Below are 24,278 nucleotides of genomic sequence, written 5' to 3' on the forward strand. Positions count from 1 at the left end.
TGTCTTTGGAATGATCTTTGGAATGTGGCTTTTTGATTAATTACCCCAATCAGGCTATAAATTACACACATTGTTTATTCTTTCATTAGCCAACACTCACACATAAAAGTAAACTTATGTTACGCACTGCAGAAAGGGCACAGGGCCTTTGTATGCGCACACACACACACACACACACACACACACACACACACACACACACACACACACACACACACACACACACACACTCAAAGACACACACACACAATCTAACATTGTTATTTGCCTGGAGATGAAGCTTTATGTAAGAAATATGAATTAAAATAGAACAAGGGGGATTCTAATATTCTCAGCGATAATGAAGGATTATTGTTGGAACAAAAAGTCTTAACCCAAAATAATACCAAGAAATAATCAGGAGGAGTGGGAACGACAGGAAATCAGATAGCGGATGTTAGTGAGTGGAAAAAGAAAGAGAAGAGTGTGGGAGTCTTTTCGATACTGATAATTAGACTACAGACCATTGTTTTGCTCTCTACCTGCTGTTCAGCAGAACAAAATGCAGCCCTTATAATGACGGCATTTGTTTTTTTTTGTTTTTTTTTTACCGTTGCGAGTGAGGCCGGCTCTAACAAGTTATTGGACAATGTTTTAGCCGTGACAAAGAAAATCATTTGGATATTTTTTTGATGTTTAAACTGCTGTGGAATTATGTCACGCTAACACTGCGAGTCAATGCATCTTAGTGTTTGCGTCACTTGCTCCAGCGCGTTGAAAGTGCGGCTGTCGAAAATGGTCCTCAGCCATCACCCGGCTTCTGAGTCTACTTAGGACTTAATACAGCTCTGCTTGGCGAATTTCCTTCAAAAATGTGATATTCATAATTTGATTGAGACGGTGATGTCACTTTTAGAGGCTGGATCCTCCTACATTTTAAGAGATAATACACTCCTGCAAATGGGTTTTCCCCAAAATGGATGAATAGATCTTTTTTTAAATGCAGCATTTTTCATGCACGGTAGAAATAATCTCAATCATAGACTCCTCTTTCCCTTTGCCCTTCCATGATCTAGGGATTCAATTCAATTTTCTCCAATGTATAATTTGATTGGGACAAATGTCTGATACTGACCAGGGGACCATGTGACCATACCGGTGTCCTGAGGGCGACTCCATCCACAGTTGACTTACGTTTGTACTTAATAAAATAGATAAATAGATTAAATAAATAAATAAACACACAACCAAGCTAACAGCAACAGCAACAGACACACACACACAGACACACACACACACAAAGGCCCCCTCCACCCAAATTGGCATCTGCCTTGGTTGGAGCTGGCCAGACCCCTATGTCTGTAGATTTATCGGTGGCCATTAAAAGACATTTGATTTTTACTGAGAGGGTTCTTCACTGCTAGTCGCCCCCCCCACTAGCCCTACCCCTCTTTTACTGCAGCTATCTTTAACCTTCTCCTTTGCTCGTAAAACGCCAGCAGCTCTCCTCCTCTGCCTGTTCCCTGCCTTCTTCCTTCCGATCTCTCCTTTTCCTCCATCTATTTCTACCTCTGCTGCAATCCTATTTACGCGAGAAAGTTTCCCTGTGGTTCTCCGCCCTCTGCCCTCATCTTATTTCAATTCATCTACCCCCGTACCACCATCTAATTTTCTACCGCCACAGCTTTTCTTCCTTAATCATCTCTCCCCTTCGTGATTGATTTATGCAGTGAATGTATTTGATATTATCCTATTTTGAGAGTATGCAAAGCTCTGAAAGTGCACGGTGATACCAGGCACCCAAACCTTTCAATCTCTCCTTCCCTGTGCTGCTGAGGTCTCATTCATTCAGCTCATTTCTGCACCACCACCCCTTTCCTCTATTTAATGACATGGTGCCGACATCCAGCAAAGGTAAGATAAGACTCAACAAAGGTTATGACCCACGTTCTAATCCCAGTGTTGCACGTATGTGGCATCAGCCCATTAGTGGTGGGTGCACCCCCCCCCAGTAGTGGCTGGTGGCTGTGTAGCATCTTAGACCCAACAGTATGCCTAACTTTTCCTTACGTACAAATGCAAAATAAACAAATACATAAATAAAACGCACCTTTATTTTGAACAGTGGGCTGGGCTTTGTGGAATGAGTATTTTTAATAATAAAGTGAGTAAACACTCTATTCCTAATCTGCTACACACGCACCTTACAAACAAAACAATGACGTCATACTGTAGCGACCGCGGTCGCTCTGACTGTCACCGGTTCTTCGCTGGGGGAGCGCAATGGCTGATGGGACTGTTAATGTTAGATTTAAAATTGTGTTTTAATGATGTGGTGTTCATGTTGTGGTTATCCTTGTGTTGTTGATTTGGGGGTTCGACTCAGACTAAGTAGGAGACCGTTTACTGACTGTAGGACCGTGACACTGATGTCGCCACTTGGGGCTTGGTGGGGGGACTCGTTACGTTGTCAGTTCTGGTCCGTTCTGGCCAGTGTGAATAGTGTATGGGGCACGGGGGTTGCGATTAAAAAGAGATCTCTGCCTCTCGACTTGTTCTTCCATGCCGGCTCGCCACAATACTTTTCGTTTTAGGTGGCAGCCCCCCCTACTTAAAACATCTCCCCACGCGCCTGCATCAGCTTCAGTCTTGTGGGCAACAGATGGTCCAAATACAGTGAATTTAATTATGTTGTACGATAGCAACCCCTCACATGTAAATTCTCAGGCTATTGTAAGAGAAGGCAAACAAAAACGTTCATTTCATTTCGTTCTGTCGCGCCTCCCTCTTATCGCTGTCCACGTTCCCTCCCTCCATCTCTCTCCATCACCCTGTCCTCCGTTATCGCTCGCCTTCTGTTTCCTCTATTCTGTTATCTCTCCTCCGGCAAGTTTTTTTTTTTTTTGCTCTCTCTCTCTTTCCCTCTCTCTCCCTCTCTCTCTGGTTGACCTAGCGACCCGTTTCATTTCCGCCCATCCATTCTTCCGTCGGCTGTCTGCCTGGCCTACTGTAATCACTTTTCAAATCTGCTCTTCCTCATTGAGGGCTGCTGATGCTCACCGCACGAGAGCTAATGAGCAACATACGTATGTAAACACACACGCTGGTGCACGGACGGACAGATGTCGGCATGCAAACGCACAACCACACACCTAACAGCAAAATGCGAGTAGCTGCGCTGCCCATCGTGCTGTGTAGTCGCTTGGCGTACGTCACAGGTGGGCGAGTTTTAGTCCGACATTAGCGGTCAATGAGTCGGGGTTTTTTATTGCTGTTTTTCTTGCTGCGGTTCAAGAAGATTTCTGGAGAACTACTGAAGACTAAAGCATATCTCCATAAGATCATAAAAGTAGTAGAAATAGACCTTGGTTTTGCAACACTACGTTAATTTGCAAGGGCGCAGCGCTGAGATTTTGCAGATTTGTTAATCATGGACTATTTGCGTGTGAACAAGCTCCGTTAGCTGACTCCGAAATTGCTTTAGTCGGTGACAGCCAAAGTTAGGATGAGATAAAATGAAACTTTAATTATCTTCATGGGGAAATTGGGTCTCATCGTTCTCTCGGTTCTTATTGTGTATACACGCATTAGCGCACAAACACACACACACACACACACACACACACACACACACACACTTTTTCTAAAAGATTAGCACACCCCAATCTCCTTTACTTTTTCAGCTCCAACACAACTGGAAAATGGATGTGACCCCACTCCTTTAACTACTTCAGCCTCTTTCAGTTAAACTTTAAGACAGGTATGAACCGCGCACACACACACACACACACACACACACACACACACACACACACACACACACCTAGCACACAGCTCCCTAATAACTGCTAGTTGAACGGTGCAAGGACGGGGGGGGGGGGGGGGGGGTTAAATGAGTCTTCCGCCCTCATGCACAATATTCCACACTCGTTTGGTGCTCCAGCTTCAACTAAACTTTCTAAAGAGGGAAGTGGATTTCATGACAAAATCATGGGTGTAAATGAGTTTTCATTATGAATCCGTTTCCTCTGAAGCCATCGCACAACAAATTAGGTGTGAAGGTGAAAAGAAAAGGGATCATTTCCCATCAGTGGGTGTTAATGTATGTATTGCACGTTGTGTGAAATATTTCCTGTTATAATTGTGCCCCAGACAATCTGTTTACTGTAAAAAGTAAAGAATTGCAAGAGTTGTTCAAAATAATGTTGTTTTCTGTCTGACTTTGTGACCTCCCGTGTCTTTATGTCATCGAAGGAATGATCCATCCATCCATCCATTATCCAAGCCGCTGAGCCGAAGCCAGGTCGCGGGATGCTGGAGCCTACCCCAGCAGCCGTTGGGCGGCAGGCGGGGAGACACCCTGGACAGGCCGCCAGTCCATCACAGGGCCGAAACACACACACACACACACACACACACACACACACATACACCCCTAGGGACAATTTAGTATGGCCGATTCACCTGACCTACATGTCTTTGGACTGTGAGAGGAAACCGGAGCCCCTGGAGGAAACCCACACAGACACAGGGAGAACATGCAAACTTCACACAAAGGACAACCCGGGATGACCCCGGGGCTCGAACTCAGGACCTTCTTGCTCTGAGGCGGGCACGCTAACCACTGCACCACAGTGCCGCCCCAAAGGAATGATGTAAGAAGTCTTTACATGTCTGTGCATACATGTGTGTACTGTGTTTTCATTTATTTTTGTTCCAAGTTTGGTTTTTAGCTTTTTGACATTAAAGTTGCATTTCACATTGTGCTCTCATTAGACACAGACAAAGCGCACAATGCAATACAAGTGTGGTCGAATAACATTAGCAGGCAGCAGAGCATGCAGGGGGAGGAGAGAAGACTAGGAAGAGGAGGAGGAGAAAAGCAATCTTACCATCATCTCCTGATCCTGAGCCGGCATCTGTGGAGAAGAGCAAACACAGTTATTAACCACAGGCTCATGCAATCACCAAGATGAGGTGAATGAGCGAAGATGTGTGTGTGTGTGTGTGTTTAAGCGGCCACATATATGAGTGTCTTGTTTTAAGGGTCTCTATATTTGTCTGTGAATGTGTGTCCTTGTCTGTGAGTGCAAGAGTCGTTTTTCTTTTCTCGATATTTCTCGAGAATCGGTTTCTGCATAAGTGTGGATTTGTTGGAGCCAGGGATGTCTGTGGGCTTGAAAGTCGTGTGTGTGTCTGTGTGTGCATACAAATTTATGTGTGTCCACAGGCTTGTGAGCCTGTTAGAGAGGGAGCCAGTATTCTCCTATGAGCAAGAGATTAGACAGAAAGAGAGAGGACGGGAGCGTTCTTTAAAAAGGGAGACGACACAGACAGAGAATGAGGGAGATAGAGAGAGAGGGAGGGCGATAAAGAAAAGCGGACAAGAGAAAGAGGAAGGTCAGAAAGAGAGAGCGCGACATGTAGATCAATGCATCATGCATCTCCCCCATACTGGAGCGGTGGATGGATGAAACAGACCATCTAACCTTTCCACCGTGCGGATGTGGGCATGTGCTCCGTTTCCCTGCTGTTCAATATGTTTGCTTGCTGGCGATTCCTTCTGCAGGCTTTCCTGCTGAAATCTGTGTAAAGCGGCCTCAAAGACACCGAGTTTACAGCGTTGTTTAACGATACGGCTGTGAAAGGGATACTGATGAGCACTTAGAAGGGCAGGCAGCGTGGTAACTTGAGCCGCAGCACACAGCTATCTGCTAAAACGCCCGTGGCCAAAGACTAGACGGAGGGTCCCGCAAGGCTTCAGAGGCATAATAGCTCAACTTTATGTGGATACCCCATCGGGAATTCCAGAATGGCCTTAAAAGAAGAGAATTTTCCTTTTTTAACGTCGATGTTCTTGCAAAACTGGGTTAAATAGTATTTGGAAATAATTCTTGATGTTTACTGTATGCAGAGGTTGATGTCAGACGATATGCTAAGCGGCAGAAATTATTTTTTAGAATTACTTGTTATGGGCATCCGGGTAACATAGCAGTCTCTTCTGTTGCCGATCAACATGGGGATCGCTGGATCGAATCCCCGTGTTAACTCCGGCTTGGTCGGGTGTCTCTTTAGACACAATTGGCCGTGTCTGCAGGTGGGAAGCCAGATGCACTAGCGCCTCATCTGGTCGGTCGGAGTTCCTGTTCGGGAGGGGGACTGGGGGGGAATAGCATGATCCTCCCACGCGCTACGTCCCCCTGGTGAAACTCCTCACTGTCAAGTGAAAAGAAACGGCTGGTGACTCCACGTGTATCGGAGGAGGCTTGTGGTAGTCTGCAGCCCTCCCCAGATCGGCAGAGGGGGTGGAGCAGCGACCGGGACGGCTCGGAAGAGCAGGGTAATTGGCCAGGTACAATTGGGGAGATAAAGGGGGGGAAAAATCCCCCTCCCCAAAAAGAAGAATTACTTGTTATGACAGTATCATTTGAAAGTCCGTGTTGTGTATTAACATATGTGAGAATGCCTGAACGGTCCTGATGTGATAAACCCCACCTATCTGCTGCTACATAAAGTATGACAAACAATTCCTTGCTTTGCAGGGCAGCATGGGTTTTTCCGGCCAGAAAACGGGTCCATTTTCTCCATTTTTTCTTCTTTTTTTTTTTTTGAATCTGCTCGGATTTCATTGTTGTTGGAAAATGCTCAACATCTCGATGTGAAGTGTCTCAGCAAAATGTTGAGCTTCTGAGGTCGCAGCCAAGTCTGGAGCAGTTCACAATACAAAACCTTCACTTCGGCATCTCACTTCTGTGCAAGGGCAGCGGTTTGAAGAGAGAAAAACGAACATGGGTGAAAACGAACAGAAAGGTCAGGAAGATAAAGGAAAGCCTATTTTTCCGCCTGCTGGCTGGCTAAACAATGGACGACAATGGAGATGCGACCTCGCTGTGCCATCTTGGTAGTTACACTGTTGTATGTTTTCTGGCGTAGAGTTCATCGAGTTGGTCAAATAAATTTGATGGATCAATCAAAGATTCAAAAAGTGAGTCAGAGAGACAAGAAAAAAAGGAAAGGAGAGAACCAAGATGAGGAGAAAAGGAACAGTAATACCCATGGACACCCAATTAAGAAACTGTCCCCTTCATTGGCTTGGAAGGAATTGATTATAGGCGAGGGGAGCAAAGACAGAAGAGGAGAGATTAACAGAGGAGAAAAGAGAGGAGAGGGGAGAGGGTACAAGAGGGGAACAACAGGACAGGAGACAAGAAGGAGAGAAGTTATGAGAGAAGGAGAAATTATAGAACGTGAAAGTTAAGAGGTGATGATGGGAGCAGAGGAGAGGAGAGGAGAACCGTTCAGGAAAGAGTAACCTTCCAGTACTTGGGGCTATATTGAATTGCATGTAAGTACAAGTATGGTGTGTGCACGCACACACACATGCATGCACACACACACATTAGTAAAAAGTCTAAAACTATGGATTTTTTTGGAGAAGACTTGAAAGAAGGAGGGCAGTGGGACGTATGACTGCAGTAATTCTAGCAGATACTCAACCCAGCGCAGGCAGCCAAGTGTGGCAAACCACTTCTGGTTCCTTGTAAAAGTGATGTTCATGTTTTAATGGGGTACCTTGACTGTGCACACCGCTGATTTGTATTCCACACTGCACTGAGACCAGACGGATGGCCTCTGACACAGACCAGTGGGCTAGCTATAATGACTTCATTCTGTGTACCGTGGCTGTATTACACCCGTATGTACCAACACACGTGCATAAACCCATCCATTCCCTCACATTCATGAATGTACTTAGGCCAAGATACAGTACACACACACACACACACACTTCTATCTCTCTGTGCCGGTTTTGCCAACACGAGTTGACTTGTGGGTTTGTTTTACAACATTTGGTGAAATTGAACTGGGGCATTGTACAAATATAAACTTCAATTATCTCCCGAACCTTTCGGGAATTTACGGTTTCCCTCAGAAAAGAATAAATAAGAACGTGGCAACAGAATGCAGGTCATATAATTCTCGCTGTGTGATGTTTCATCTAAGCATGACAGGGTAGTTCATTTTAAACATCACAGGAAATCATATGTTTTTTTAATCCACCGGCCACAGTGGTAATGTTTTGCTTTTGTTTTTTTCATATAAAACTGACTGTCCGGTTACCAGCCAAACTGGATTGTAGATACCTTTTAGTAAAAAGCCAAAATTAAAAAAAACAAAAAAAAAAAACAAACCCTGTGTCTACACGCCTCCACTGTACCAAAGTTTCCTTGTACAGACACTTTACCCTTTCTAGACACAGCTAATATTGTGTGTTAAGTGAACCCAATCTCTCGTCTCACTGAAAGGGGGTTATCCAAAGGTAAGAGAATTTCCCTGAAAAGTACAGTATAAAAATACTACTGTAGCTAGGGGCAAGTGACTAGTGTGTTGCAGCCACACTGCTTGGATGTACACTGCAAAAGAAAGTTAAATGAATGTAGTCCTCTGTCCACAATATCCCCTGCCTGCAAGATATTCCAGCTCTGTGTTGTGTGTGAGGTTGTGTATCTGTATCTGACGGGGAAGTAGTCACTACACCGCTGCACCAGTTTCACCCCGGGAAATGCCAGTACGTTTACTGTATTTGGTAATTGCCTTGAATATAATTTCGCTGCCAGCCCACGAACCCCCCAGAGTTAAACTACTCAAGTAGTTAACCAAACATATGGCGGGGACGGCGCTGCACACCCATCCAATCGTGACTGAGAGTATCGTCAAGATTTTAACGTTGGGTCCATTAATCCCTCTCCCGGTTTTCTCTGCGACCGCTCTCTTCTCTCCGAGACGTGACGTTCAGCAGTTCACACATCGCCGCTGGTTCCGATCCCTCACTTTGTGAACTGACTTGGAAAACGCCACGTCAGTGCTTGCCTTAGCTTAATGCAGTCCTTTGGGGGGAAACAGACTCCCGTTGGGTTGTTCTGCTTCACCACGGCTAATGCGTAACTGCTCTTCTGCAAGGCAGGTTCAGCACTCGACGTGATGGAAAAGCAGTAGCATGCTGTGCTAATCAGCTATCATTGATTTCTTTGTGTTTGAGAGCTTTGCCGGATAAGGAAGTTCAAGATTAGAACAACCTTATCTGTGAGAGTCCTGCAAGTATTAAAAGACCAAAAAAAAAAAAAAAAAAAAAAAGAGTTAAATTTAGAAGCGTAAATTTGCATCTTTTATCAAACAGATGTCATTTTAGAAAAGTAAATATTGTATTAGGTTTGAAAAAAATTGCTACTAGGTAAAATGGCATACTAAAAAGCCTTGAATGAATTATGAATAGCTCTGTGTTTTGTATGCAAATGCATATGATGAAATTGTGTATTTTTTTTTCCAGGTTTTTGTTTTGTTTTGTGTTTTTTTTTTTAGCTTGCCTTTGTAGGATGATAATTCTTGGGGACAGTAAATGCCATTAGATTGTATTGTGTCATGTTTATTTCAGCCTCAGCCAAATCACCTGATTTGAAACTAGCAGCTTGGCCGGCTTCCTGTTTACCGTTTGGGATAATGGAAGATCCTGATGTCTGGTCCTTTGGCCTTGGCTGTATCCAGCAGAGCTTCTGGGAGTGCATGGACCAGGCTGTCGAGTGCCTGTTGGCTGTCACACTTGTTTACCGAGGTAAACACCAGCAGGGAGCATGGCATGTCATGAGCAATAAACTGGGGAGCAGACCCGCAAATGTAACACTCAGCCGGGAGCAGATACAACAAAGGTTTACAATGGCAGTGCTGGCCTTTAGGTTAGCAATACAGGCTTGTTTTCACCACTCTGAATGTGCAGAAACAGGGAGAGAAAACTGTGGTGTGTCCTCATCAGATCTCTCCCTCCCTAATTTTCCAATAGAGATACTCAGTGGCCAACAAGAATAGTTGTACTGGACTGCTCGATAATTGGTCGATGATAGAATTGTTAGATATTAAACCTCTAGGGTGAAAAATACCTATAACCACTGAATGAAACTTGCAATCAGTCCTCCCTTTGGAGAGGGACAAGTGAAATACTAACAACAATAATATCAGTACTAAAACTAATACACTCCAACAAATACTACTACTATTACTATTACTACTACTACTTCTACTACTACTACTAATAATAATAATAATAATAATAAGGGGCAACATGGTGCTTTAGAGGCTTGCACTTGCCACTCAGGTACCCTGGTTTCCTTGCAAAATCCAAAGACATGCACACTTGGTGACTAGAGACTCCATCAATGGTTTCTGCATGATTACTAGATGTAAGCCTTGTGATGGATTGGTCTGGGATGTATTCTCTAATGCTTGCTGGGACGAGCTCCACCAACCCTCCTCCCTCTGACCCTGAATTGAATGAAGTGAGTGCCTCAAATGAGTGGGTGAAGAGTAATAATAATTGCTTTTAAAACTGCTGACCGGTAATTAACGAATGATTGAGAAAATTGTCGCTATCGTTCCCTAGGTGTCGCAGAGTTATAACTCAGCAAAATTAGCATCAATAAACATGACAAATAAGACTGGCAGTCATTTACCAAGCTGGAGCTCAAGGTGTGTGTAACACAATTTCACACCAGTCAGAAAACACCGTTCTGCTTTGGTTTTTAATGTGAGGACTCTAAGTTTGATGTAAAGCGGTTCTGGAGGCTTACAATGGCCCAACACCTTACTAAGGCACTTTATGTTGTTTTTTCCTTTCATCTGTCACCCATCTGTGTGTGTCTATCATTCAATTTGATTATGAGAAAAGCTACCAGTGAACATGTCTGGAGCTTGTTCCGCATCTGTTCTTCGATCTGTCGCTCTGATAATGTGAACATGTCAGTATGCACACTACAAGCACATTTTCCTGGTAAATCTAATTATGTGGAGAGCCGGTAATGCACATTTTCCACATTGTTTTAAATTTATACATCTGTAAATTCAAAAAGAAATGTTAAAATGTAATTTAGAAAAACTTCTTAAAAAAAATCATTTCTTTACTAGTACAAAAAGGTTATATTTATTTGTCTGCAGTTTTTTTCTATCCACTGGACTCGCTGTACTTTTATCCTAGTCTTTGCTGCTACAGTGACACAATGTGACACAAATCGGGATTGAGTTTTAATCTGATCTCTTTTCCTTACAACTGTTTTTGATAACATGTACCATGTTGGAAAACATCATCTGTGCCGTCCCAAATTGGGCAAATGTGTGGAAATGAGACATCCCAGTTTCAGAGTGGAGGACTTGAAACTTGTCCTTCTGTTGTCCTCGTTGTAAGATTCTTCGGATAAGAGCGCAAGCTAAATGCTTACAATATAAATGGAAATGGCAAAGCCGTCGAAGGAGAGGATGGGGTCGCTCTCAGGCCATTGTTATCTCATTCACAGACTTTCTGCAGGGAGAAACCAAGCCAAAACATCTGTTTTGTTTACCGAGCAGAGGGTTTCTCAAAATGAACTTTTAGTGAGTGGAGAAAGAGCTTCTCTCTTTCCCTCTCTTGCACAAGGTACACTGAGATACATATCACACGCTTTCTATCGTTGTCATATAAATGTGCATACACACTGCAAACAAGCAACCTGCAGCAAGGTGGGAGCTTTCATTATGACTGAGACAAAAGGCAGAAGCACCCACTGCTGCTTCCAAAATCCACATATACACCAAATTGTTACCACAGTAACACTTCCACTTCAATTTCCCCATCCGTTTCATCCTAGCGTGCAGAGTGCTGCTGAGCTGCAACCATTTAAGGGCCCTTTAATGGACTTCAGCCGGCTGCCTGTCAGTGGGGGAAACTGACTCAGCGATTACTGAACCCAGCCGGCAGTAGTATTTTGCTTTAGCAGTGATTCACATACACCTCAGACACAGACAGCATCACCTTGCCACTGGATTCATTCAATCAACCAGGCCCATTATGCAAAATGTGACTCATCTCTGTGGTAAAAATGGAAGTACAAGAGTCCCTCGGCAGGGGACATCAGATGCTTTTTCAAAAATGGTCTTATGCTTTTGGATTGTTAACCAGCTGCCCACTGTGGACCGGATGATGGTTAAATATCTATATGAAAAAATTAAATTACTATTTGAAAATAGCAATTTGTTTATTAAACTAAAACATGAAAAAAAACATAATAATTATATATTTATAAGTGAGTGTGTGTTTGTATGTATATTTTTTCACATAATTATTTCGTTTTATATTTATTTAATTTCTTTTTATTTTACTGAAGACAATATTTTTCTTGCACTTGCAGCTGTACTGTACCAACAACGCCAATCTAAATTCCGAGTGCATGTAATGCACACGACAATAAAGGAGTTTCTGATAGATTCTGATTAAATGAATATTATGTTTTCTTGAATGAATGATTGCCTCTCCACAGCATCTTTATTGTTTTGTGAAGCAAAGTGTAATCACATGACAGTACAGTGCTGCATCACATGACAGTACAGTGCTGCATCACATGACAGAACAGGTGACCCCGGTGGGGATCAAACCACTAGCTTTGGCAGTATTAGAGCCATGCTCAAAACACATGTTGCTATAACACCGGGCACTCTATCAACTAAGCTACACAATACCATTTCCCTATTGTTGAGCATGCCCAGTGTTAACAGTGATATAGTAACTACCAATTTAATATGCAGTACTTATATTGCACAGTATTGTATTTCACAGTCCATATTGTACATACTGTATTGTATATATTGCACAGTATTTATCCAAAATGTGTTTTGACATTTATTTGAACACTCCTTAAAGAATAAATCTAAAAGGAAATCCTCAGTACTATTCTAGAGAAAATATCATCCAAGTCAGGTTGAATTTTATCGACTTTAAATCAACCGGATGATACGCGCAGTCAGCATTAAGCTTTGTTCAGCGTGTCCCTTAGGGATATACTGTTCGCTGGGTATTTCTTTGCAGTACAATAATATATCCTGGGTCTCTTTGATGGGAATAGTTGTCGTCGTTGTCATTGTCATAGTTGTCATGTTCTTGTCAGTTTTGACAAACCTGGGTATATCACCTAAGTATTCACCTAACGTCAGCTCAGACAGGCTTACGTCTTTGTAAGATTGATTGCTTCTTGTTGGTTGTGCGTCACCTTACACTTAGCCCTCTCACTAAGCAGAAGAACCAACTCGAAAGGAAGGTGCGGGAAAATCTTAAACTACATGTGGTCTGTTTTTTTTTTTATTTTCTACATTTCACTTTTTATTTCTTTTGTGTAAACTGAATGGAATAGGCTTTACAAATAAAACTGACTTGATTTGATTTGACTTGGTTTTGTCAAATGTTAGCACCTTCTATACAACTATACGTATATGTGGATCTCAAATGCATGACAGTGACAACATTATCAGCCTGACCTTGAAAAGGACAGTGTTTGTGTTGCAGTCCTTGCATACTCACAGGACAGGCATATGCAGCAACTGCTCCTTGTATGCGTGTGTGCATGTGAGTACATGTGTGCATGTGAGAGCATGTGTGTGTGTGTGTCTACTTGTGTACGCAATTGTACCTTAGCAATATAAATGTACATACCAGCAGGGCAGGAACCTTCTGAAATCACAAGTACTTCAGACTGCTGCTTGCAGGCATCCCGGCGCAGAAAACACTCATTCTGGTAGTTCTGATTGTTAGAGCCGCATACTGGAACATAGTCATTGTTGCACTACAGAGACAGGAGAGGAGAGGAGAGTAAGGTAGGGGTGAAGGAGAGAAGGAGATATAGCCATAAAAGAAGAGTCAAGACACTATTATAAAGTCATCGCAAAAACATGTTCTGTATGTGTACACATATATAGTAAGGCTTTGTTCAGTCCATGTTTAACAATGCTTGTAAAATTTGTTGTCATCATTGGTTATACCTTGTAATGTCCTCTAAGTTTTGTTGTGGTGTCGCCTCAAGAATAGAGGGACCTTGGCAGATACAGTTGATATTTGAGGGACGCCACTGTAAAACCCATGAATAAGTGCTCAGCTGCACATATTTGGGCATGCATAAATTGAGGCCTAATGGACAATACGCCCATCAGCTAGAGTTGAGCTAAATCAATGAATAGCTTTAATTCAGCTATTTACGCACATTTGCAGACTGTACACATGAATAATGTAGATACATTGTGAGTTTCCAAATGTGCAAAGTGCCGATGTCTGTAAATCTATAAAACTAGAGAAAACGCTCTCTGGACGAAAGGGACCTTGTGATGGTATGATGTAGACCTTGCATTTTCTTCATCTTGTATGCAATGTGCTCAGGAAGTGCACATGTAAATCATAACCTATCAAAATCATTGATTCTTTAGATTGAAATTTCATCTATAGATAGAATTGTGCCAAGGATCATATCTTTATTTATTTACTTACTTACTTACTTACCCCCCCCCCTTTTCTCCCCAATTGTATCCGGCTAATTACCCCACTCTTCCGAGCCATCCTGGTCGCTGATCCACCCCCTCTGCTGATCCGGGGAGGGCTGCAGACTGCTACATGCCTCCTCTGATACATGTAGAGTCGCCAGCCGCTTCTTTTCACCTGACAGTGAGGACTTTCTCACGGGGGATGTAGCGCATGGGAGGATCATGCTATTCCCCCCAGTTCATCCTCCCCCGTGAACAGGCACCCCGACTGACCAGAGGAGGCGCTAGTGCAGCGACCAGGACACATACCCACATCTGGCTTCCCACAAGCAGGCACGGCCAATTGTGTCTGTAGGGACACCCGACCAAACCGGAGGTAACAAAGGGATTCGAACCGGCGATCCCCGTGTTGGTAGGCAATGGAATAGACCGCTACGCTACCCGGAAGCCCGCCCAGGGTCATGTCTGCCGTGTGTGAATATGTACAGAAATATGTACAGGTAAAGTGATTAGACCAATCAGTTTGCACAAAGGCAAACGAGTACTCTAAAGAAGAGAAGAGAGGAGAGGGGGGAAAAAGAAAGATATAAATTACTGAATATTTACCCCAAACAGTATAAAATAAGTAGACTTGAATAGTATTGAAAAAAAAACACACCCCCTTCATACATGTAAGAATAAGAAAAAAAAAAGTGTTTCAACCTGAAATCCTAATGTATTCACACCTGGGAGCAACCGAAAATAACCAGTCTCTGATGTTGGCCATTCTTCTAATGTTGCTCCATTGAAGCAGTCGGGGGTTAAGTAACTTGCTCAAGGGCATTTTGACAGTAGCTGTTGGAGAGCATTACTCATGCACTTCTCCCACACGGTTTGTTGCCTGTAGAGCCGATTTAGTTTTTACAGATGATTGATGACACTACGGGTCCAAGACTTAGTTTCTGATTTCTGGCTGAGGAGGAGAATTACTCACATTTTCAAATATTGATTGCATTGTCCTGCGCCATAGGAATAACAAATATCAATTATTAAATTGGGAGGCATTCGACTTTATAACACCAGCAGAGGAAATGCCATGTTGGCAGTGAGTCCTAAAGAACGGTCTCTCTGTATTCCCTGCTCGTAACCCATCTAAGCGGTATTTAAAATAATTACAACAAAAACAGGAAAAGGTGAGATGTGTTCCCGCTCAGTGTGACGTCACAAGGATGGAGGACTCGACTGTGAGACCCAAAGGAACAGGGCTAAGGGCTTATGGCTCTTTGGCTTCACTCCTCTGCTCCTCTTCCTCCTCTCTAATGGATTGACCTGGAATCTGCTCAGGTCTGGAAACCCAGCCAGCTACAAAACATACGCTAGGCTGTCTCTATTTATATGGTATCATACACTACATGTACTACTGTGGACATGGAGTCACACATTTACACATGCACATGCATACATATGCAGGCACGTGCATACACATTTGAACACATACTTTGTTTTTCCCATGCCTCAAACACACGTGCTCTCTCTCTCTCTCTCTCTCTCTCTCTCTCTCTCTCTCTCTCTCTCTCTCTCTCTCTCTCTTTATCAAACACGCGCACACACACATGCAGACTGTCTGTAGGCTGCCAAGAGCAGCATAAAAATAACCATGCCATCGATTCTGGAGCCCTGGAGCCTGACTGCGCTCAAGTGTGACGACCATTTTTAACCAGCTGAGTGAAAGAAAAAAAGACTCCATGCATACAGCGCTTTGCAGTACACTATTTAATGGCTGCGCCTTTGGCTGACCGGCAGAGGGAAGATGAAAGCTGAATGCTCAGAGAAGAGAGGGCACAAAAAAAAAGGAGGACAATGAAAACGACGAAAGGAGGGGTGAAGAACCGAGGGACTGGCTCCTGATCACCCGAGATGGAGGGAGGGAAGAAATGAAGAAAGAGCATAGGACGCAAAAATGAGAGAGACAATGGGGGTGAGGGGAGATGTCAGAAATGAAAAACACGGGAATGAGGGATCGAGGGAGAACTCAAGAATGTGGAGGAGAACAGAGGCGAGGTGCAGACGCCTGGAGAAACACAGGCCTGGCTGAACAGAGTCTTGCCAGAATAGAAAAGAACAACTGGGCCTGAAGAAATGGGTGCTCGCGAATAAAGGAACAAGAACACGAAATAAGATAAAAAGGGAATGAGCAAACGAGAGGAAAAAAAAACACATGGAAAAGAAAGAGAAATAGAGAGAAAGTGAGAAAGAGGCAGAAAAGTCTCTCAAAGGAGAGCAAGAGAGAAAGATGGAGAGTCTCAAAAATGGGCTAGATATGGCTTACTGCCGGGCCTTTGCTTTTTGCCATCCTTTCCTCATCTCTCTCTCTCTCTCTCTCTCTCTCTCTCTCTCTCTCTCTCTCTCTCTCTCTCTCTCTCTCTCTCTCTCTCTCTCTCTCTCTCTCTCTCTCTCTCTCTCTCTCTCTCTCTCTCTCTCTCTCTCTCTCTCTCTCTCTCTCTCTCTCTCTCTCTCTCTCTCTCTCTCTCTCTCATCTGGCTTGGATTGCTCTTAACCTGGGGACTCTCGCTTTATGCCAGGCATGATGCAACGGGGGGAAAGCTACCCAGAAGAACCCTGCGGGTGTCTTTTAAGACCGTCTTCTTCTCCATGAACCCCCCCCCCCCATTCATCTTGATCTGCCTCAGTATCTGCTTCCACCCCTGGGGGAGAGACAGGAGGGGATGAGAGGATGGAGATTTAAAACCTCCTTCAGCCTGAGAGGAGGCAGAGGAGGGAAGCTGCTTCCGTGTGCAAATTCTGCTCTTATGGCGGAGCGCTGATACGTGGGTATAAAGGAAGATCCTCTGAGCCTCCTGTGTCTTATGGTCCTTTAGAAGCAAGCCTCGTGTGGCTGTCTCATGTTGTAAGTGAGTAACAGAAGAGAGGGAGTAAGCAATGAAGGTGGAGGGAGAGGGAGGGTATAAATTGCCAACTACAACAAAGCAAAAAAGAAAATTACTTTCAGAAAAGGCAGGGGTACTTACTCGTCCCTATCTGCTCTAACTTCCCCTCCCAGCCGCATCACAACCCCCTCTTGAGTGAATGCATCTTTTTCTTGCAAAATATCTTGTTTAAAGCATCCTCACATTTTCTGTCTATTCAACTATTCATTGAAGAACAAGGTGAGCCAGGAGAAGAAAAAACTTCAAATAAACTTCACTGTTGAGTAAGTCTGTTATTTTCATACTTTTTGTCCCGGCACATATCGGTTATGATATCATTTTACTCACCGGCTTTATTTGGGGTATTTTGGACACAGAAGCACTGCGATGCATCAATTTACACTATATACATACCTGAGTTGCCATTATATATGACTTCTAGGTTGCACAGATCAGGGAGTTTAATGATGGTTACGACTACCCACGGTGAGTAAGATGGTCATTCCTGCTAACTGAGCCAAGAAGTAGCTCAGCAATGCAATTGACCAGTGATAACATTGGGCAATATTACATATGACTGCTGGGATAGGCTCCAGCATCCCTGTGACCCTGAGAGCAGGATAAGCGGTTTGCATAATGGATGGATATCCTACATAAAGTCATGGAAAATGTCAATATTACATTATATATATATATAATTACAACTTTTGACTTTAATTTTCACTTTCATTTCCAGATATGTGGACTAGGTAAAGCTGTGACCCACGGTGGCCCTGTATCACAAATCTCCACAATGAAGCCTGTGAGTGAAATGAAAATATAGCTGCTAGGCATGATGGCAAGAGCTACAAAAAGAAGACCCAGGCTGCAAAAAAACCTGAATCATCCTTTACCCCTGGCACTTGTGAAGGGGAACCTCAGTCTAACATATTGCACTGGTTGCATGCCAGCTCTAAATGCTAGAAAACATAAATGGATAAGGCAGATTAGTCACTAAAGGAGAGAGGAGGAAGAAGCCATGGCGATGAAAGATACAGAAAAAGACTTGGCCTACTCTGATTACAGCAAGAGCAAAGACGGGAGTAGGGGGGGGACTGAGGGGGAGGAGATGAACCCCCAAAAAAAGAAGGTGGTGGGGGAAGGAAGTTGGCGGCAGACAGTGGGTGACAGCATTTGATCTCTCACCATTCACTGCAGACAGGGGAAATATTGGGAGCCACCAGCCAAGGCCATATGGCATGCCCTTCTGTGCCCGCTGCCCAAGCTTTATACAATTCCCAGACACAGTCCCAGACCTCCACTGTGACAAAACCTGGATCGCAGTGCAATGTTTCTTCCAAATACATGCCAACAACAGAAGTGCTGGTTGATTCCAGGGCTTCTAGGTCTGGGGCATGTGTAACAAGCAGTGGGTGTGTCTGATTTGTGTGTGTGTGAGAGAGAGAGAGAGAGAGAGAGAGAAAATGGAGAAACTATCGGCCACTATGAGTATGACAGCGAGCGTGAACTACCCCAAGTGCACATGTACGCAGGCGTGCATACCTGTCCTGTAACAGGTGTGGCTTACATTTCTGCCTATTCTTCTAACTATTTGAATTCTCCATCCACACCTTCTGCTGTTTCCTCCCACCTGCTCCACGTTGTCATGAGAGCCATAGTTCCTATAAACCTCCTGCAGGGGCTGCTGTGACTCTGCCTTGCCTCTCTGCTCTCCTATCGTCAGTTTCTGAATGATAAGCTTTGGGCCTTCAGCCAAGACCTGTTGTCTGCTTACCTGCATATGCGCGCACATACACAAACCGAAGCACACAGAAACACACACAGACATGCACACACTCACACATGCGCACATACACACACACACAAACATCCACCACTACAAAAAGACATCCCCACCTTACCAGGTCACAGCACACAACAACCTGGGAAAACATTAGACCCATCATCACTCACTCTGCACCCCTATGCTGCCTCCCTGCATGCACCCAGTGCACCGAATGCCAGGCATACCTGCTGCCTCATTGTGGTGGAACGAAGACAAGGTGGAGAATGGAGGTGGAGAGAGAGGCAGTGCAGAAGAGAGAAACGCACGGAACAAGGAGGAGAAGAGCGAGGTCGTGAGGAAGAACGGGGAAAAGGAGAGATGAGCAGGTAACGGGGGTAGACGGATGAAGCGGCAGCAGGTGTGGGGAGGTGAAGGGAAGAAAAGACGGATGGAATGAAAGGGAGGCGAAGGTATGTGAGCACATTCTGGAGTTAGAAGGAGGGAAGGGAGGATGCCAGGGACGATGGGGGGAGGAAACGAGGTGAGGAGAGCCAAATATGAAGAGTGGCAGAGTGGTAGACACATGCACATAGGAGAGAGAGTGCAGAGAGAGAGAGAGAGAGTGAGAGAGAAAGAAAACCATATGAAGGAGAGACAAAGGAGGGAAGAGATCTGAAGTGAAGGCAAGTGCACGCATCAGCACACGTCAATTTGAGGGGTATGGCTCTCCAAAATGCTGTGAAAGCAAACATGACAGCACATCAGCATCAATGAGCAAGAAAACAAATGACTAATCCACCCGTCCATCTCTCCAGCCCCCCCACCACCACCACCACTCCATGCCAACAAACTCCTCACAATACCCATCTATACAACTGTTTGCATCAATCTAGGGGCTTAAATCTACGGGAAGTGGTACAATCCACCAGCACAGCTTTTGCAAATGTTGCCTTCAGAAGTAAGTAAGTCTTAGAGTGATTTGTGAGGACTTTAAATCAAACAAGCGGTTTGTGTGAAAGCACTTCGCTATTGAGAATAAACAGGAAGATAAGACAATGCTGACTCTATTTCTGCAATTTGATATGGCTTTATTTTGGGGGATTGCGTGAATCAGTGATGTGGCAAGAGAGAATCGGCTAGTTTTCCCTCCTTAACTGACGTCTCCATTGACAGCTATCTTTAGCTCAGTGCTGGGCTCGATTTATCTTTGTGAAACTGTTCCTGCAGCGGGGGTGGCAGAAATACAATCCATGGTAGCAATGCAGATTGTATTTCTAAAATGACATACCCATCGCTCAAGCCCTATATGGGTTCGAAGAAAATTACTGCCAGTTTGAATGTGAAACAGACAATAGAATATCATCTAATTTATTAGCCATTTCAGCACATTTTCTTATACAAAAGAAGCATCCTAGATGTATTTAACAATGTATTTATTTTCAAATGAGTATATCAGCAAAAAGAGAGCGGCAGATAGAATATATAAGTGGGCCTCTTATGACTTATTTGAAACATGCTGAATCACGGTGGCAACACTAACAAACTGAAATTGATATCTTAAAAAGGCTGATATGATGTTACTTCAGTCTATTATACGTGAAAATGGCCAGTATACTGTCATTTCAAAACTACAGAACTGGCATTAGGGACAAATGAAATTATTTCTGCGTACCATGTTTTCCAGCTGACTCCAATAACCACGTTAGTGAGATCCAGCCGGAGTGGCTCATATAAAGCTTTTAGCTCAGTATCAGAATGTATATTCGAGGCTTTTGGTTTAATTTTTACAATAAGAGCCTCGTTTAACGCCACTCATTTAGCCAGCCCTTAACTCAATGTTGCCTCAGAGTAACTGAGAGAAAACTGCATAAATTTTGAATTGTAAGTCTTAAAATAAAAAGAAGAGTAATTCCACTATGGACACTCAGGTTTATCAGAATTGGTTTTTCACTTTTTTAGTCAACTAGAGGTGGCACAATGTGAGGCTTTTCCAAAAGAGTAAAATGTGGCCTTGACTTTGGTGTGATTTTTTTTGGAACCCCCCCCCCTTTTTTTTTCTCCCAAACAATACTTGGCCAATTACCTTATTTTCCAAGACGTGCCGGTCGCTGCTCCACCCCCTCTACCAATCCGGGGAGGGCTGCAGACTACCACATGCCTCCTCCAATACATGTGGAGTTGCCAGCCGCTTCTTTTCACCTGACAGTGAGGAGTTTCACCAGGGGGACGTAGCGTGTGGGAGGATCACACTATTCCCCCCAGTTCCCCCTTCCCCTGAACAGGAACCCCGACCAACCAGAGGAGGTGCTAGTGCAGCGACCAGGACACATACCCACATCCGGCTTCCCACCCGCAGACATGGCCAATTGTGTCTATGGGGACGCCTGACCGTGGGGATTCGAACCGGTGATGCCTGCATTGGTAGGCAATGGAACAGGCCGCCACGCTACCTGGACGCCCTTGTTGTGCGTTATTATAACACTTCCTGCATTGAATGAAACAAGTTGGCGAACCACGTTAGCTTGTGTACATTTGTGTGTGTGCAACCAACATAACAGGAAAAGCACTGCAATTCACATCACTGGTTGGCTACCGTCCTCTTCAATACGGTGGTAAAGCTCAAATAGGAGAAACTCAACACCCAGAAGACCAAGCAGCAGTGACTCGTGGGCCTCCTCCTGTTGACCTCATGGAGCGCCATGTCAACAAGCACATGCTTTACAATCAGCAATTAACATTGATATTCTAATCAGTTGCTTCTAGGCCTATTATACCTACATCAATGACCAATTAGTAAGTGCTCGCTGACCCTGACAGCTGCAAACCACTCAGTCCGTGCTGCCAAGCAGTGAACTAGAACCCTGAAAGGAATCTGGCCTGGTCTCTGTTTGCCTTTCTCTCACTAGTAAGAAAAGTTCAGTGACACTTGAAGTGCAGTGTGGAGCAACAGAAGCACATTTGAAGTATCTGAAGTGTGCATGCAATTTGCACCTGCATTATGACATGGGGGGGGGGTCAGTGTAGGGCATAAAAATGTGCATTATCCATAAAGATTCGGATAGGAACATACAATGAAACTATTGAAAATTCTGATACACCCTAGTGTGCTTCTGATGCTTTAGAAAACCTGACAACGAACATTTCAGGGTATAGTTTCCCCATCTCTGCTGATATTGCCATTGCAACCACAATTTAAATGCTGGCTATATACAGGATATGTGAAATTTATGATATCTAAAAGAATGTAACAAAAAGAAGCATCTGCCCGCATGTGTGATTAAAAATTCATGTATAAACATTCACATTACGCATACATAAATTCATATATACACACATATTGTGCATACATACAACCGACACACATACACATACACAAGAACAAAGACAAACACTCATATGTGTATGCGCACACACACACACACATGCACACCCCTCATTCTCACCAATCAGTCTGGGACTTGACGGATAACCTGATCCATTTCCTGTATCCATTAGAGGAGGCTCTAAGATTATGTAATTCATCCCAAGGCTATCATCCATCCCTATCAATAATAAACATCTCCACAAAACTAGGGCTCGCCTCAGAGGATGGCAATGGCACCGCCTGGCACGTTCCACTTCTGAACTAAACCCTCCCTCTCACTTTCTTTGCCCAGCCTGCACCGTGCGTCACGCTCGCTTTCCACTCGACTTATCCTCAGCTGTGGAGAAGCCCCGGGCACACTCTTTACTTATGCCTTCTCGCACCAATCAAAGCCACGGCTTTATCGACTCTGACGTAGACGTCTCACTGGCTCTGGCGGCGGGAAGAGAGCACCTGTGGCTCTTGACAAGAGACAGACGCTCTTGTCCGAGATTCCTCCACGCCTCCGACGTGCCCTCTCTCTTTCTGTCAGTTATCATCCCCTCCCCCATCCGACTCCTCCACCCCAATAGGTGATTGATGTCTGGTTCAGTGTTTCTGATGTGGCCCAAAGCGTGGTAGGGGCAGCAGACAGAAAATTGGGCGCTTTTGTCAGATCATTAGCTCCATGCTGGGGGGGTCGCCCCTCCACATCAGAAACAGAAACAGCCCAAAACCCCCACACCGGCTTTCATGGGGTCTATATAATTCACTATAGAAAAGCTGTGGTAAAAGGTTGCAGAGGCATCAAAATAAGGATCACTGACTAAGTTAAGGTCAATTTCCTTTCTGGTCCAATTTAATTTGATTTGGCTGTCCAAGATAAACTGTACAGGGAAACAGCATTGGCCCAAACAGTCTCCACTAATCAGCCTTTCTTATTGTCGACTTTCAAAGGCATGCTTTGAATTAAAACTGGACAGGAGGTAGTAAGCCAAGCGCATTGTTACCCAAAAGCCACAGGAACACAGACAAGCTTTTTTTTTTTTTGAGTTTACATTTCACTCCAAGCTACCCGAGACTCTTTTTGAAGTTAACGTTAGATGGGGTCAATGGGAAGAAGAGAAGAAAAAAAAAGACAAACAGACCCACAATAGATCCCAGGGGGGGGACTGTCAAGAGTGAAAAATCTGTTCCATGCCAGACACAACGTTGTTTTCCTCCGACCCCCCGGACAGAGGAGTGTAAAGGGACGTTTGGGTTGTGACAACCCCTGTTCCCACGATGCCTGCCATGTTTATGAATGCCAGTCCAGTCCAGAGAGAGAGTGTCAGAGAGCGAGAGAGTGAGAGTCAGAGAGAGAGCGAGAGAGAGAGAGATTCAGAGAGAGGGAGAGACAGAGTCAGAGAGTTAGAGAGAGAGGTTGGAGGACTGAAACAATAGAGGATTAGCTATTTGGACGAGGGAGAGAGAGAGAGAGCGACGGAGAGAAGATGAGGGGGGGGTGTTACAGTGGCAGGGGATGTAGAAAGGAAGATGGAGAGAGAGAGATAGAGGGAGCTGGGAGGTGGCTGGCTTGTGTTCCTGCTCTTTAACTGCTTGGCAGTCTTCTCTTGATTAGAGCCTAGCCCGCCGGTCCCTGAGGAGTCTCCCCGGTCGAGTCGCAGGAGACAAGCTCCTCTGTAATGGTGTCTGACAGGCCAGCCAGAGCCACAGAGGAGCTGACACACATGCTCTTTTCCTGGGGAGGGAGGCCCTGCCTTGCCCTCCGCTCCCTCAACGTCCATCCTCTCCTTTTGACTGAACAGAAGTGACAAGTAACTTGGAGGCCGATATATGCTGTACACAGTCGTTTTGTCTCGGATATATAGGCTTAACCCAGATGAGACTAAAAGTGCTACTGCCACTGAGCGACACATAAAAATCCCACACTGGTTCTCTGTCTAATCCTGCTCAGGAGGTC

The 24,278-nt window shown here is 44.4% G+C and overlaps 1 protein-coding gene across 1 annotated transcript in view; it reads right to left on the bottom strand.

The window, feature by feature from the left end:
- Positions 1 to 24,278, bottom strand: part of tmeff2a (transmembrane protein with EGF-like and two follistatin-like domains 2a) — a 105,499-nt gene that overhangs the window by 52,635 nt on the left and 28,586 nt on the right. Inside the window, exons 3-5 of the mRNA XM_056289977.1 lie at positions 13,484 to 13,613; positions 4,872 to 4,898; positions 522 to 524 (exon numbers count right to left, since the gene is read on the bottom strand). Of these exons, the coding sequence (XP_056145952.1) occupies positions 522 to 524; positions 4,872 to 4,898; positions 13,484 to 13,613 (160 nt within the window). The remainder of the gene's footprint in view (positions 1 to 521; positions 525 to 4,871; positions 4,899 to 13,483; positions 13,614 to 24,278) is intronic.

Source organism: Lampris incognitus, chromosome 11 (assembly GCF_029633865.1).
Source record: "Lampris incognitus isolate fLamInc1 chromosome 11, fLamInc1.hap2, whole genome shotgun sequence".
NCBI classification, from domain to species: Eukaryota; Metazoa; Chordata; class Actinopteri; order Lampriformes; family Lampridae; genus Lampris; species Lampris incognitus.